The following is a 16,502-nucleotide window of genomic DNA, read 5'->3' on the forward strand; positions in this document are numbered from 1 at the left end:
ACTACAAAAAAGATGTGGACGCATTGGAGAGGGTCCAGCGGAGGGCAACCAAAATGATTAGGGGGCTGGAGCATATGACTTATGAGGAGAGGCTGAGGGACTTGGGTCTGTTTGGTCTGCAGAAGCGAAGAGTGAGGGGGGATTTGATAGCAGCCTTTAACTTCTTGAAGGGAGGTTCCAAAGAGGATGGAGAGAGGCTGTTCTCCGTAGTGACAGATGGCAGAACAAGGAGCAGTGGTCTCAAGTTGTGGTGGAAGAGGTCCAGATTGGATATTAGGAAAAACTATTTCACTAGGAGGGTAGTGAAGCACTGGAATGGGTTACCTAGGGAAGTAGTGGAGTCTCCATCCCTAGAACAGAGGGCTGGACTTGATGATCTTTTGAGGTCTCTTCCAGCTCTATGGTTCTATGATTCTATGATCTTCCCCCTCCCAATGAAAAAGTGCTATGAAAACTGAGCCAATTAAAACATCTAGAGTGTCTGAAGAAAATAGTGTCTCCTTCAGATCTCGAAAAGCCAAAGTTGTGCCATTGCTCGATGGTTCTTTCACTTCTTCCACTCCTAATGTACTTTCTCTTCAGCCCTCCAATCCAATGAACACTCATTTTGGTTTGTGCACTGGGCATTCCCCGAGGGAAAGGAGAGTGCTGTTGGTTGTGTTCACACTGAGGATGTAAAATCCTGTTGAATCAGTGAATCCATTAAAAATCAAGTCAACCTGTTGTTTAACCAATTAAATGAATAAGTGCGATGCCAGGCGGGAGACCACTCCAGCCTGACTGGAGCAGCCTGCCGGGCTCCTAATCCCACCCACAACAGGTTATGGGAGGGTGTTACCAGTTCATATCTGTAGTTCACACTGCCCTCATCAATTCCCAGAAGGGATTTACTTCCCAGAAGTGTTTGTATACTCTTATAAAATCATTACACTGAAGTTAGTGATTTGGGATTGGAAATTCTGGAAGAATAAAAACTAGTCAGGCAAGCATAGGCTTCATACATTGTGGCTAGGGGAGTATGTTATACTCGAAAAAGAGGGCAGTGTCCATAGAATTAGGACTTGTCTTCACTGTGTTGTTAGCTCCAGGTACAACTCAAGTTTTGCCCAACTCCTGTGTATACACAAATCTCTAAGAGTGAGTTAATGTTTTAAATTAAATCTGTGGTTTGAATTGAAGCTCAAGTGCTGCTGATGCTGCAGCTAGTAATGGAGTGCGGGTGTGGTAGTTTGGGTTTCCAACCATTCACTCATCAGATGCTAATTCTCTTTCTGTGTCCTGCTAGTCAAATCATGTGATCTAGTTGGAATGTGTTATCGCACGGCCCCTCTCGCTGCCCTCAAGCCAGGCTATGGGCTAACTCAAATGAACTAACTGCCGCAGTGAAGCCAAGCCTTTTGAGAGGTATGCTGACTGCAATAGAGGTAACCAAAGAGATTTTATAGAAACAAAGTTCTGCCATTAGAGGATGAAAATTTATAGGGATAGTTTGATAAACCGTTAATGATGCCACAGACCTAAAATAGAGGGGCAATGCAGAAGAAGCAGAAAGATAGTGAAAATGGAAAATCAAGCAAGGTACAGTTTGAACCTCTCTAGTCTGCCACTGTCTGATCTGGCAACATCTGTGGTCTGACATGATTGTAGTTAGCCAGATGTCCACTTATCGGTGTGACCAAGTTTCCCACTGTCCCATAAAGTTTGTTTCCAGCCACCAGTCTTAGCTTTCAGTGTTCTGTGCTGCTGTTTAACTCTGATTTACCCCGACATGTCCTCCGGGTTCTTACAAGTGTTTGCAAAGCTGCTAGACAATATTGACCTCACATGGTTCGGTTCAGCACTAGTCAGGTCTCGAGGATTCCGGACTAGAGAGATTCAACCTGTATTAAAGAAGTGAGAGGGATGAACCAGTATAAAAAGACAAAATGGAACAATAAGTAAAGTTGGCCGTTGTATAGAGTTCTGTCTGGAAGAACAACTTCATAGTTCATTAACATTTAACTTTATTTTAACATTTGGTTTAGAGTCTGAAAGATTCAGCTGAGACCTGATGCAATTGCCTTAGTAGGAAAATGCTACAATTTTGGTTGCAGGATAACAAAAGAGCTGTCTCTCAACATGTATCTCATTTTTTGCTTCTCTGTGAATCCTCAGAGCCCTATAACTGAATACTTGAATTGGTATCAAAAAAGGAACAGAATGGAAGAAGCAGAAGTTTGCTACTTTTCAGTTTAATTCACAACCTCAGTATTTCTTATAAAAAATAGAAGTTTTACCTGACACTTCTGTAAGGATTTAATTAATAGAGCTGTAGTGAGGAATATCATTTTATTGAGGTTTCATTTCACACAGAGACTGCATATTTGCTGATATGCTGTGAAGTGTGATAATAAATAATTAAAATAAACTGACCTTACTTTCCAATTAATTGAATTTGGCATAGTTTGGGACTCAGAATATGAGTTTTTATTGTTTAATTCAGAGAATGATTTTTTTCTGTGAAGTTTGAAGTTCTACTGTCCTTTTCTGGGTGTATAATACTGTGCATATGAAAGCAAGTTACAAATATTGGGTGATAAGTTCTTGCAAATGAATTTATCTTTCTGCTGCTGGTGTTTTCTCCAGTATCTGTGGGGTTGCGTGGTGGTACGCCTTGAAAATGGAGGCCTTTGTTGAAAACAACAATCCACTGTGATATATGGACAGAAATTTTCTGTAATGTCCAATACTCTTTTGAGATCCTGGTATTGACTTCAAGCTACTGCAGATGAGACTTGAATTTATCTACCTTCAGTTTCACATGACCAAAGTTTCCAGATCTTTATGACCAAATATTGGGTATCCAAATTTTGAAAAAAGGTGTTGTAACTGGTATAATTTCTTCCTTGGTAATGTTGTTTGAAAGTGTGTTCCCCAAATACAGCCAGTCCCCGACTTACAAACGGGTTATGTACCAAACACCTGGTCGTAACTCAATCTGTTCGTAAGTCAGATTACATTCACTTACGTATGGCCTCGCTGTTCGTAATTGCGGATTTCATTTGTAACTCAGGTTCTGGCTGTATAGGAGGTTGGTCGTAAATACGAACGGTCGTAAGTCGATGCGTTCGTAACTCGGGGACCGTCTGCAGAAAGAGTGATATTATAATGTCAGTGCTAATCAGCTGGCAGAGTCATGCTTTGAAGAATCAAACATGATTAAAAAAAAAAAGCTTAGATTGAGAAATGTCATGTTTACAGCATTTCCAGTGGCATAAGAGACTTTTCTCCCTGCAGAATACATTGAAAAGGCACTGGAAATATATAATTTATGGTTTTTTTCATACAGTATATTATGCCATGTTGTATCTATGGAAGATCAGCACGTTTTCATTGTCCCAGTTTCTTCTCATGATGCTGATGAAGTTTCTGAATTTGTCCTTCATGCATTCATGTGCTTTGTAGGTAGACAACTGCCGAATATAGAAAGTTCTGCCATAATGGAACAAGAAAAGAGGAAACATTCTTTCAGAGTGCCGGGTGAATTTGTTTAAGGATCCCAACTAGATTAGTGCTGTGTGTTTAATGAATTAAGTTGATGGATTTTAAGATCATTAGAAAAGAAATTAATAATTAACAATTGTTGAAACAAAACTAAAATGCAAAAACTGCTGCATCTGCTATAGCAAGGATAAGCAAAACCAGTATGTTTTCTTTTAGCCTAAAAAACATAAGGAAAATTAAATGATTTTGGCATGTGTTTTTTTAATTAAATATAACCTTCTAGCTGTAACAGATCATGCTGGAAAATTGTTTAGATTTATATTTTGAACTTAGCACAATTGTTGTGAAATATGCAGGCCATTATCTTGAGTGATTTCTCCTTGTTCAGTTAACAACACTGACTACAACATATGTGCAAAAGATGGGTATAGGACAAAAATTAATTTTGTTCTAGAACTGATGGTAGCACCAACAATGATGACGATGTGATCCTGTTTTTATTCACCAAGAGGATAGTTTTCTTATCTCCGCACAATTCCGTCATCTGCACTGAGGCTGATGCAGTGAGCATTAGAATATTTGGATTCTGTTTCTGACTCTTCAACTCACTATGGCTAGATCTGCAGCTAGCACAATTTTTTTATACCAGAGTTCCCAACCTACAGTCAGCAGGCTGTATTTAGTCCACGTGAGCTTTTCATAAGGCCTGTGGCCTCCTATACAACAGTCTAGAAATGGCCAATTCATTAGTGTTTTGTCATCTTGCTTGCATCAGTTTAGTTTCCACAAGTGTGTAAATAGACAATACTATATATAGAAACCACTTATATAAATACATACCAAACAAGCTGAACTTCAAATGTAAATCAGTACTGGAGTCTTTTAATTTTATTAAAATATAGAATCTGTTTGGTCCACATAAGATTGTGCTTGGGTCATGTGGCTCTCCTGTGTAACAACAATAGTCGCGTTTTAAATTGCAAAGTGTAAACTATTAAGAGAAGGTACACGCAGCTGAAGATTAAATGCCAACTCTAAAAACTATTATTTGGTCAGTGTTAAATTATAACTCTGAAATGTGGCCATTCACACACACAATACTGGGAAAGGATGTGCTGTGTATACTCACAGTGCTTCAGTGGAGAAGTCCTTCTGTCGATATAGTGCTGTCGACACCAGCGGTTAGGTTAGTACAACTATGTCACTGTCGGTTGTGGAAAATCCTGACCAACCTAGTTTTACCAACATAAATTTGTATTGTAGTCCAGGGCTACAGTACTTCAGATTATGATATTATAGAATAATTCTGAAATTATCATATAAGCAACAGAAAACTATTGGTCAACGACCAATTGGTCAGAGATCTTATGAAAAGAAAGATTGGATTTTCTGGATACATTTTAAGTTGGTCCGTGGACGATGCATGTTTTCAAGCACTGGAAGGAAAAGTTGGTGATAGAAGGATACAAGATGAAGAAAGATAATCTTGAATGGACAGTATGGTATTCTGGGTGGATCAAAAGAACTATTAATCCACAATGGGATTGACAGAGGATTGTAGAGAATGGTCTACTGTGGATGCAAACCTCCTATAATAGAGCACAGAAAACAAAAAAGTGAGCTGAGATTATTGCATGGAAAGGGGTATGTAATTGCAAAGTATGGTTTTTATTTTCACATATGTCCAGAAGACTCCTGTAAAAGCTTGCCTTCCAACTGGAAGCACATTTACCTAACAGTGTTTCAGTGAGGAAAGGAAAACGGACAAGACTGAGGACAACCCAACTCTTTTGTTTTATTCAGCTTATCTTTGGCATCAAGGAATGCAGATCCACCCATATCTGGATGACTGGCTCATCAAGGACAGCTCACAAGTCGAGGGCTCGGCCTGCTCATCAACACAGATGAGTCAATGAGCTCTGGGCGGAGCTCAGAGCATGTGAGGTCTTCCTCCTTAAGAATCTTCATGGTGACGCACCCTCACCCCCACTCCCACCCCCGTTGTACAGACATGGTGGAGCATGCTCACCAGCCCTCTGCAGGACGATATTTCTCTGGATGCTGCTTACTTGTCAGGAGTCAAACATCATGGTCAATCGTTTGAGCAGAGAGGTCTCTTCTCACCATCAGTGGGCCTTCCACCTGGAAATGGCTTCCACTCTCTTCCATAGGTGAGGTGCTCTCTAGGTGGACCTGTTTGCCACGAGGGAAAATAGGAAGTTGGATAACCGGGCTCCTTTATGCCTTTCCTGCACTGCAGTTCCTATCATCAGCAGGGTCCTGCTGAAGATCAAGCAGGGCAAGTCTGAGATAATCCTCGTTGCCTCTAGTCTGATGTCTCTTTCCGTACTCCCACCATGGTCTCCTCCTGCATGCCAACTTGGAGTCCCTCCATCTTTCAGCATGTCTGCTTCATGGTTGAATGTGGGGGAGCAGCCCTGCTCTGAGGGAGGACAGTGGGTCCTTTTGGAGAGCCAAAAGCCGTCCACCAGGCAGATATTCTTGTCTAGGATCTCCTTGTGGACCATGCAAAAAAGGGGTTTCCTCCTTTGAGGCCCCAATACAAGCCATATTAGACTACCTTCTTTATTTGAAATGGCGCTTGCCTTGATCAAGGTCCACCTGGCAGCAATTTTGGTCTTCTACCCACCAATTCAAGAATGGTCAGTGTTTTCTCATGAGATGGTGCTTCCATTCTTAAAAGGTTTAGAAAAGCTCTTTCTGAATATCCAAGCACCCGCTCCTAAATGGGACCTTAATTTGGTCCTTTCCTGTCTTACAGGACACCTCCTCTCTGTTTGCCTTTGTCATCATGCTCCCTTTTGTACTCCTCTTGGAAGGTGGCCTTTGTTGTGGCTATCATTTTCGCCAAGAGGGTCTCCAAATTCTTTGTGTGGACCTCGGAGTCACCATAGACAGTCGTTTTCAAGGACGAGGTGCTGCTATGATACCACCCAGTCTTTCTCCCATAGGTGGTCTGGTCTTTCCACATGGATCAAAATATCTTCCCCGGTCTTCTATCCCAAGCCATATAGCTCCTGATGAGGAGCGAAACCTCCACGCTTTAGATTTAAGATGGGTACTTGCCTTTGACCTGGATCGCACCAGATCTTTTTGCAAGTCCTCATAGCTCTTCATTGCTTGCACCAACAGGATGAAATAGCTCTCAGCATCCATACAGAAAATTTCCAACTGGATAACCTCTTGCATCTGGACATGCTACAGCCTGGCAGGTCTTCAGCCTCCTCTGCTGGTGAGAGCATACTCATCCAGAGCACAGGCTTCTTCAGCAGCCTTTCTGACTCATATCAACATCCAAGATATCTGCAAGGCTGTACGTGGTCCTCAGTTCCTACATTTGTGACACACTACACCACTACATAACAAGCCCGAGATGATGCTGGGCTCAGGAGAGTTGTGTTACAATCAGCATGTCCTTAAACTTCTTCCTACCACCAGAGACGCTGCTTTCAGTCATCTACGTTGAATGCACCCAAGTAAACACTCGAACAAGAAAAAAGCTACCTGTGATTTCTGATGGCATAAGTACTCTTTACTTACGATGCTCAGAAAGAAGCAATGCACATCAGCACAAAGAGGCATAGAATATTGCTACCGATTTAATTATTTTAGGCAGACCTGTGAGAGCTGTACTTTGACAAATGACACTTCTCATTAAAAGACCCTGTTTGTTAAACTTTTCAAGCACTTATCAATTTGGCAGAAGTTTCCCATGCTGTGTGTCTGTCTTGGGCTGATTATTTCCCCCTGTGTTTCAGCAAAAAAACAGCACCACCATTTCTGAGAATATTTTCCCATGTTAAGATTCTTGTAATTCTTTCCCTAGGAAGCTCTAGTGCCTTGATGCTTTGGAGCAGGGACCCTGAAACTTGGCAAAGGAAGGTGCCCTTTGTATCAAGGATGCACAGCCTGTTGTTCCTGCAGCAAAAAAAGTCCACATTTGATTGATTTCAACCTCTAACAAATCTTAGTTTTACCTCCTCAGTTGAGACTTGCTATATTTTGGCAGCTAAATTGTCTGGTTCTGTCAGTACTGAGCAATCTCCAACTTGGGGACCCAAGGGCTGAGCAGGATTTTCCTTGTAATTTCTGCTTCTGGTTGATACAGGCTGCTTTGGTGCTGGACACTGAAATTGATAGCAGAGAGTCTCCTTTGCTCTGTGTTTCCCCCTGCTGGTGTTGGGGAACCATGAAGGAGACAGTGTGCCTGGGGACTGAAAATGGAAGCCAGGAAATGACGGCAGGGAAAGACGGGGGCTGCATGGACAAGGAAACAGGGACTGGGAGGTGAGGTGCATAGAAAACTTGGACATAATCCTTATTACACAGGACAAGTGCCTTATTCAGAGCATAGGATAAATGGTGTCCAATGGAGAAACCAGAGTTGTGTAATAAAGGAGACTGTTGTGTGCAGGACCCCATGCTTCATTTGTTACAGCAGGTGGGAAGTGCCCTAAATCTGTAGCATCCCACCAGTTCTGAAACGGTAGTTGCTATAATGGCTACTGCTATAGCGAACTCTCTGGACTCAACCAGCCAAATAGCCACATGTGGCTAGTGACTAGCATGTTGGACACCACAGCCCTAGAGAATTCGTTTTTTACCAAACCTCTACCAGAGGAGATATGTTGCGCTGAGCTAATGATTTTAGCCAAACTTCTCGTAGATGGCCACACAGTGTGTGTTCCTCCTTGCACAGTGTCCACCTACAGTCTATTTTGGAGACATGTTGAGCATTTATCTCTGCAATGAAGTCAGTGGGAACAGTGCTTTGAACCTTTGGAATGTAAAGTAGCTTCAAGAATCCAGTCCTAGTCTGAAACTGAGTGCTAAAAGTTAGTGAATCATGTTTACCTTAATTTCTGTGTGCATCAGCTGCCCTTATGTAAAAGGGGGATAATATCCATTCCTGTTACAGGGGAGGTGTGAAAATACATTACTGTTACCGTTTGTGAAACATCCAGATACTACATTGATGAAAGCCCTTGTAAAACCTATTAGGAAATGAATACAGGAAGTCCCCGGGTTACATCAATCCGACTTCCGTCGGATCCCTAGTTACAAACGGGGGGGGGGGGGCAGCTAGTGCGGTGTGCCTCCCCTACTGTCGCCGCCTCTGGCGGCGTGGGGGGGTGCTTCCCCCCAGCAGACCAGGGAGACGCGGAGCTAGCGCCCTCCCTCCCCAGCAGACTAGGGAGACGCGGAGCGGCTTTTCTCACCGCGGAGGACACGGGCGGCGGGACCTCCAAGACACCCGGCCCTGCGCCGGGCTGCGGCCTCCGAGAATAAAGCTTGAGAATAAAGGACTGAGGGAAGTGAGGTGTGGGAGAATAAAACTGAGCTCTGGAGGAATGGTTGGCTAGAGTTTCCCCTACAATATGTACCAGTTCCGACTTACATACAAATTCAACTTAAGAACAAACCTACAGTCCCTATCTTGTACGTAACCCGGGGACTGCCTGTAACTATTCAGAGCAGAGTTTTAATAGGAAGCAGAAACTGTCCCAGAACTAAGTCACTGAACAACAAGGATAAAATAAAATATTGAATAGCTGCTTAGTTGTTGTACACCACACCTTTTGTGCACTGATTCAGGCATGAGTCCTTGGGTGGGGGGGGGGGGGAATAGCGTGTGATCATATAACTGAAAATAGTGTCCTAATGCATATGCACAAGGGGAGGCTCAGCTAAGATAACACAGGGAGCTTTATTCTGGCATTTCCAACTTTTGGGTGTTTGGATTTTTCAACCTTAACAGTCTGTTGTATGGTAATTTATTATTTATATTGAAGGAACATTGAAAAGTTTACTAAGCACTTTTCAAATGCTGAGGCATAAATAGTCCTGAAGGAGCGTATAGTCTTTATTAAAAAGCCCATATTTTCCAATCTGAGCTGTCTGAAGTTCGTTGATTTCTTTCATGCAATGTATAGTCTGAAATCTTGTTTAATATTATTCATACGATTACAACAGATGTGCTAAATTGGCTAGGGAAACTGTGCGGGAAGGAAGGGCAGCTGACAGCTTACAGTATATGCAGATGTAACGTCTATTAGAAATATCCTCTGTGGTTTGTTTGCATGCAAAGTGAAGAGATTCTCAAAACAATGCTGCTGTGAATGGAAGACATCAGCAAAATTGCTTAAGGGTGCACAGCCCATTACTTATACAACGCTCGATGTAGTAACGACAGTGTGGAAACTTGTTCTATTTGCAATAGTTATTTAGCAATTATTAGATAAATATTTTCTCACATCTAATGTAAATGAGAGAAAATGTTATACTTCAATAAGACTTGTTAGTCCAGTTTTCTGTCCTAACTTTATCTACCTTTGGAAGCCAGTTTAGCTTTAACGAGGAACAATATTACTGGGAAAAGACTGCTTCAGGCATCTTTTCGTGTATCACACACACTCTGCTGATTAAATGTCTTGTGCAGGCCTGCCAACAAGAAGTCCAAGCCCCACGGCAGTACAGTCAAAGGACCCCTACGCACGCACAAGCTGGACATAGTACGCCTGACATTTGGGTGATGCTGTGTCTGCGCTGGCAGGCACCCTGTGAGCTGCCAAGATTGGCCGCATGGCTGCTTTCGCTGCAGCTGGTACTGCCACATGTGTGCCTAGGAGTCTTGTGGCTTGTCCGGGTGACTTACAATGGCTCCGGGATCCTGGCCGCCACCACCATTGCAGCACTGGAACTCCCAAGACCTTTTAAATCACCCAGGCCCCTGGACAACAACCCCATTTCTCCCCATTGGTGGGTCTGGTCTCCAGTACATGTAGGTTATTAGAACTAACCTGCTGTGTCTTGAACGATTCCTCATTTGCTCTCAACTGTTGTGAAATCTGTGCAAAATCATCAGAATGTTGCAAGAAGGTAAGATCCATAAATGTTTAATTGCTGATAGTATGCAGAGTAAGATCAAAATTAAGACACAGTTGTTGTTCAGTGTCAGAATTTGAAAGGCAGATAAGGACAGAAAATGGCTACAGGGACTTGGGTTTTGCTAGTTTGTGGATCTTGCAGGAGGGATTTATTGAAGAGGGAGGGAATATAATGCACAAAAGTAGGAAGCTCATTCCAGGTGTAAAGGGATGTGTGGAAGTGAGAGTCAGATAAGAAAACAGAGTGTGCATCACTGGGGTAGTAAAGGGAACAAGTTGGATCAGAGATGCAAAGCTTGTGGTATAGATAAGAGCAGCATTTGCACAGTGGTATTTAGTATCTTCATCTGGACACGGGACCAAACCTACTCAGGCATTCAGAAACTGGAGGGATGTGGTCTGAGCAGTGGGCATAGAAGATGACTGTAGTTGCTTTCTCCTGCAAGAGGAGTGACATTTTAATGGGGGGGGGGGGCAGAGGGTGCAGGTGGTAATCAGGGTGGATAAGCATCATTTTTACTCCTAATAAGTCAAAGGTGGTGTGTGGTCTAAAAATAATTAGATTTTTATGCTGTTTTTCTTAATTGAAACTTGGAACAAATAATAGAAAACACTTTTTTCCCCACATGCCCTGTGAAGTCACCTGTCATCAATCAATCCCCACCCAAACTCCTGTGCGGACAGTCTTTCCCCTGAAACCTATGTTTTTTCATCTTTTTAATTATTATTTATTAATTATTGCAGTAGTGACTGGGAGCCCCAATCATGATTAGGATCCTGCAGTGCTGCACGTTCCTTGCCCCTCAAAAACTTATCAGACATGTCTGAAATTGTTGGTGATTGGTATCCGCTCTATGCAAAGTTGTTGAATTTAGGGGGAGGTGTTAAATATTGTCCATAAATAGAGCAGCTGAAAAGACAAAACTTCACAACTCAATTTTTGGCAAATAATTGCCGAAGAAAAACAACCCACAACATTTACAACATTTGTATTTGTTAGGGAGAATAGCCAGACTGTCTTTTAATTCAGTGCTTACCCGTGAGAATTATTCCCACGAGGAATCCTGCAATAAAATCTGCTTGGTCTAGAAGAATAGAAAGAAATTGAATATGGAGACTCCATTTCCACTTGTATTTATTCAGTCTGGGAAATTCAGTGGGCCACAGCATTACTATCAGCAGGGGATTCCTTGCTCCTAGCGTTAAATTACTGTCATAATCGCTCAATTATTTCTTCCTTGTACTGTTTAAAATAAAAATCCATCACATTCTATGTATTTTTCCTAACATTTATTAGGTTCAGTGTTTAGGAAAATCAATTATAGCCAGCCAGGCATGAATTGATGAATGTTCTTGTAATAATTGTCAGTTGTTAAACTAAATGTACTTTCTCTTTTCACCTCCTTTTCATTTCCTTCAGAGGGCAGAGGTGGCTCAGAGAGAGGCAGAGACCTTAAGGGAGCAGCTCTCGTCAGCTAACAAATCTCTCCAACTTGCTACGCAGATCCAGAAGGCACCTGATGTGGTGAGAAAAAAATATTTACTTACTCTTACAGGTTTCTGACATTCCTGCAGTCCAGCTCTTTCAGCTTATGTTCACAGTTATAAAAATATCTGTTTGGAATAATATTTTAACTGAACCAGACTTGTGTTCCTGGGAACTGTAAATCGGTTACGTTTTTGTTGGACAAACTATTCATTGAGATTGGAGGGAAAGACGGAGCTTTGAAGTGGAAATCCCACCTGCTCTTTGGATGCTAGTATGATCTGGGCAGCTCTCAGCTACTGATTGGGGAGTCCAGGTAGATAGCAGCAGCTATCAGAGACTCTTTCAAATCGATAGAAGCTGCGACTGCTGAAAAAATTAAGCAATGCCACGCAGCAAGGCTTGAATTGGTAGGACATCAACTTGCAATAGGTACATAGACAGACATGAGGCTGTAGGTAGGCCATGTGACCTCAACTAGCCAATTTATTTAGCATTGCACTAGAGGCCTATCACAGCATCATGTGCAGTAGCATACAGTAAATCCTCATTTAACACTATACATGCGTTTCTGAAAATGTTCGTGCTAAGCGAAAACATGCTATGGGGGGGGCGGGGGTGTCAATTTTCCCATTTAAAAATAATGGAAAAGGTTGGGGGTTGCGTTTCAGGTGGTGGTAGCAGCAAAGTCAATTTTTTATTGGTGCTGGGTCGTCAACATTAGATATCTAGCAACACAGGTCACCGCGGTTTGTTAAAACACAAAGATAAACACGTGAGTGAGCGGAGGAGCGCTGTGACCATGTGAATTCATCTGCTCATGCGTATTACCACTGTTTTCACCAGCTTATACTGCCGTGCGAAGTAGTCCACTACTTGATTATTTTCATGTTATTTCGGGGACGGTCGTGTTATTTGAAAAATGTTCCCTAAAAAAAAAATCGTGCTATTGCGAAAACATGTTAAGTGGGCACGTGTTAAAGAAGTAATTACTGTACTGTTCTTAGCATATGGCTTGAGTACAGGAGTGGGCAATACTTTTTGATGGGGGGCTCTCCAAGATTTTGGTAAGTGGTCAAGGGTTTCACTTTTCCACAGAGAGGGTGCAGGGTCTGTTATGGAGGCTGGGTGCAGAAGGGAGGTTAGTATAGGGGACTAGAGTGTAGGAGAAGGTGTGAGGTCTGAGAAGGAGTTTGGATGAAGGAGGAGGTTGTCATCTGGGGCAGAGACTTGGGGTGGGGATATGGGTGCAAGAGAGGATTCTGGCCTGGGGGAGGGATGTAGAAGGGGGTTCAGGTCAGGGAGGGAATTATGACCTGAGGGACGGGGTGCAGAGGTTTGGGTGATGACCTGGTACAGGAGGGTGCGGTGGCCTCGGGCAGGCAGTGGAGGAGAGAGAGGGATTGGGGTGCAAGAGGCAGGCTCTGGCCAGGAGGTGCTTACCTAGGCGGCTCCCAGCCAGCAGCCCTGCAGGACCCTGAGGCAGGCTCCCTGCCTGCCACAGTCCCAGGCTACTCAAAATGGCTGGCTACTCTCTGAGGCTCTCCTCCTGGGGCAGGGAGAGGCTTTGCATGCTCCACCTCCTCCCCTCCAGCAAAATCTGTCATCGCCTAGTGGCTTAAAGTGGCATGGGGCTGCTCTGTGTCTGAGGGGCCTGGCGGAGTAGCCCACAGGCCATATCCAGCAGCCTGACGGGCTAGATGTGGCCCATAGATCTTGCTAGTCCCTACTCTAAAAGAAAGTTTTTAAAATTACATCTTCAACCAGGACTGGGCAAAATACGGCCCGGCAGTCCGCCAAGTCATCGGATCCAACCCACAGACCACCCTATTGGGACAGTCAGGCACACAGCTACCGTGGGTTAAAGCACAGTCCGTGCAGCTCTCTGCCTCTGCTTGGAGAGGGGGGAAGGCTTCCTGTGATCTCCCTGCCCCTAGCCCAATCTCTCAGCTCCTATTGGCTGGAAACAAATGGTCAATAGGAACTGACCCCAGCCAGTCTCTCAGCTTCTGGTGGCTGGAAAGCTGAGAGATTGGCCTCAGATATGGAGTCGGCACAAGCCTCTCCCCCCTTCAGGAGCTGAGAGCCACGTGGAGGGACAAGTCTGCAATTTAAAGTGATGTTGGGCTGCAGCAGGCAGGGACCCCGGCCTGCCTTGGGGGTGCTCCAGGGCTACTGGCCAGGAGACACTTATGTAAGCACCTCCGAGCCAGAGCCTGCCTCTTGCACCCTTCTGCACGCCAACTCCTTCCCTCGGGTCACCATCTGAACCCTCTGCACCCAGATCACAACTCCCTCCCACACCCTGGACCCCCTCTACACCTGACCCAGATCACCATCCAAACCCTCTGCAGTCTGCACTCCCTTTTCCCCTTCTTCCAGGTCATAACTCCTTCCCAGACTTTGCACCTCCTCCTAGAGCCCCTCCCCCAAGCCAGAATCCGCTCCTGCACCCATATTCCTTTCCTGACTCTACATCCCAATCTCCTGACCCAGGTCACAACCCCCTTCTTCACCCAAACTCCCCTTCAGACCTCACCGTCTCCTGCACCCCAGTCCCTTATCCCGTGCGCCCTTCTGCACCCAACCTCCATTCTAGACCCTGCATCTCCTCCACAGAAAAGTGCAGCCCTTGACCACTTTCCAAAACCTTGGAGTGGCCCCCTCCAAAAATGATTGCCCACCTCTGTCTTAGACTGTGTTGTATCTTTCACCAAATATGTCATATTATATCAAGTTAGTTCATAAGCAAATAGGAAAAAATTAGCAAACTGATACAATATGCACTCTTCCTTGTTTTCCACTAAGTATTTTAAAACTAGCGGGTGAGGCCTGTCACTGACCCAGGCAAAGTCATTCTGAGTAGATTACACTTATAGGAAAGTTGAAGAAATTCAATATATAGAATTTGTTAGTACAGTAATGTGCTTGCAAAAGGAAAGTAGAAGAGAACAGTTTTAAAGTTATAGGATTTCAACTTTAAACATTATTCATTTCTATAGAAAATTACCGTATATAGTAAATTTGAATTGGAAATTCGTAAAGCTTCCATTACTCTTTCCATAACTAATTTGAATTATTTTGTGATTTGCAACAATAAAAATTTTCTTTGACCTAAAATGACAGTTGAATAAGTGACTCAATTTTAATTTTGTTACCCAATATTTTTTATGAACTCTAATCATAATAGTCATGATTTTTTTTCCGATGAAAACAAAAATAATTATTTAAACCTTTCACCCCGTTATTCCAGTGTAAAAAGTAGTGCATTCAGATAAGTTAAGTGGCAGGATTGTTTATGCAAATGTGGTATCTATAGGTAATTGAGAAGTTTATTTTGCACAAACAAACACTTGTCAAATTATAGGACTATGTAGCACTTTAAAGACTAACAAGATGGTTTATTAAATGATGAGCTTTCGTGGGCCAGACCCACTTTCTCAGATCAAATAGTGGAAGAGAATAGTCACAACCATATATACCAAAGGATACAATTGAAGGCTACATTTCTATTACTTGTCAATTTATGTAATAGATACACTTGTTTTGTTTTGGGAGATGGGTCACACAATTCCTTTATCTGTTTCACTGTCCAGGCACAGACTATTACATTCGTCGGTTTTTTTCTGGCTCAATAACCACCTAATTTAAAAGGACAATTCCTTTGGAGTTTAGCCTATCAAGGTGAATGGTAACTTAAGTATTGTTTACCTTAAATGGAAAATTGGCTCTGGTTGCAACTGACTAATCAAGCAAAATCGTGCTACTTTATATTATGAACCAAATATGTTCTCCCCTCCATATTGTACAGTAGAATACATAGTTGCCTTAAAAGTAATTTTTGGTACAGTCATCAGAAACCAGAAAGTCTGAAAAATTGTTTATGAGCCCTGGGAACTTCTCACTGAAGCCAACCAGAGCAGAATTCTAGGCCTAATAGTATAAACAAAAGGTCAGAATAAAAGCCTGGATATTGAATTACCTGTCTGTTCCCAGTTTATATTTCTGCATCTTATTATTCTAGTATTAGGTTTTTCTTGTATTTAATAGGACTTGTGCGCTTCCATTCATAGTTAATGTGACAGCTACTGCAGGATAAAAATGATCATTATCTATCTTATTTCAAACTGTATTCTGGTCTCAACAGAGATATGCACTAGACAGTTACACAACTTGTGATGTTTAACGCAACCAAATTAAAGGTTTTTTTTCAAGGTAAAAAGTATAATTCACTATAATAGGAGGGCATTGTTAACTGCTGTTCAGACTTCCAGCTCTCTGTGTGAGATACAGCACTATTATATAGACATTGGAACTCAAGCTAAGGGTTGGGAAGATATGGAAAAGGCATTTAGTTTATTTCTGCTCTAGAAAGTACATGGGTATCCAGTATCCGGCAGCGCCATTTGCTGTAATAAGAGGGACAGGATGTCAGTATTTCTGGGTTGAATTTTCACCACTGATTCATGGTGTGTGTTTTGGCATGTTGCTTGGGGGGTGCACTTAATCGAATAGTAAAATGGATACTCACTTCATTAGCATATTTGTGCGATTTTATTCCTTAGAAATTGTACATTCGTTTAGCAGTCTTGGAATGAGGATTGCTGTGGGAACACCAAGTATTG

At 42.8% G+C, this 16,502-nt stretch overlaps 1 protein-coding gene across 5 annotated transcripts in view; it reads left to right on the forward strand.

Moving 5' to 3' along the window:
- CUX1 (cut like homeobox 1) overlaps positions 1–16,502 on the forward strand; it is a 397,218-nt gene that overhangs the window by 244,685 nt on the left and 136,031 nt on the right. For all 5 annotated transcript variants that reach the window (XM_075904405.1, XM_075904407.1, XM_075904408.1 and 2 more), the window contains exon 10: positions 11,812–11,916. In XM_075904405.1, the coding sequence (XP_075760520.1) occupies positions 11,812–11,916 (105 nt within the window). The remainder of the gene's footprint in view (positions 1–11,811; positions 11,917–16,502) is intronic.

This window comes from Pelodiscus sinensis, chromosome 21 (assembly GCF_049634645.1).
Source record: "Pelodiscus sinensis isolate JC-2024 chromosome 21, ASM4963464v1, whole genome shotgun sequence".
Lineage (NCBI taxonomy): Eukaryota > Metazoa > Chordata > Testudines > Trionychidae > Pelodiscus > Pelodiscus sinensis.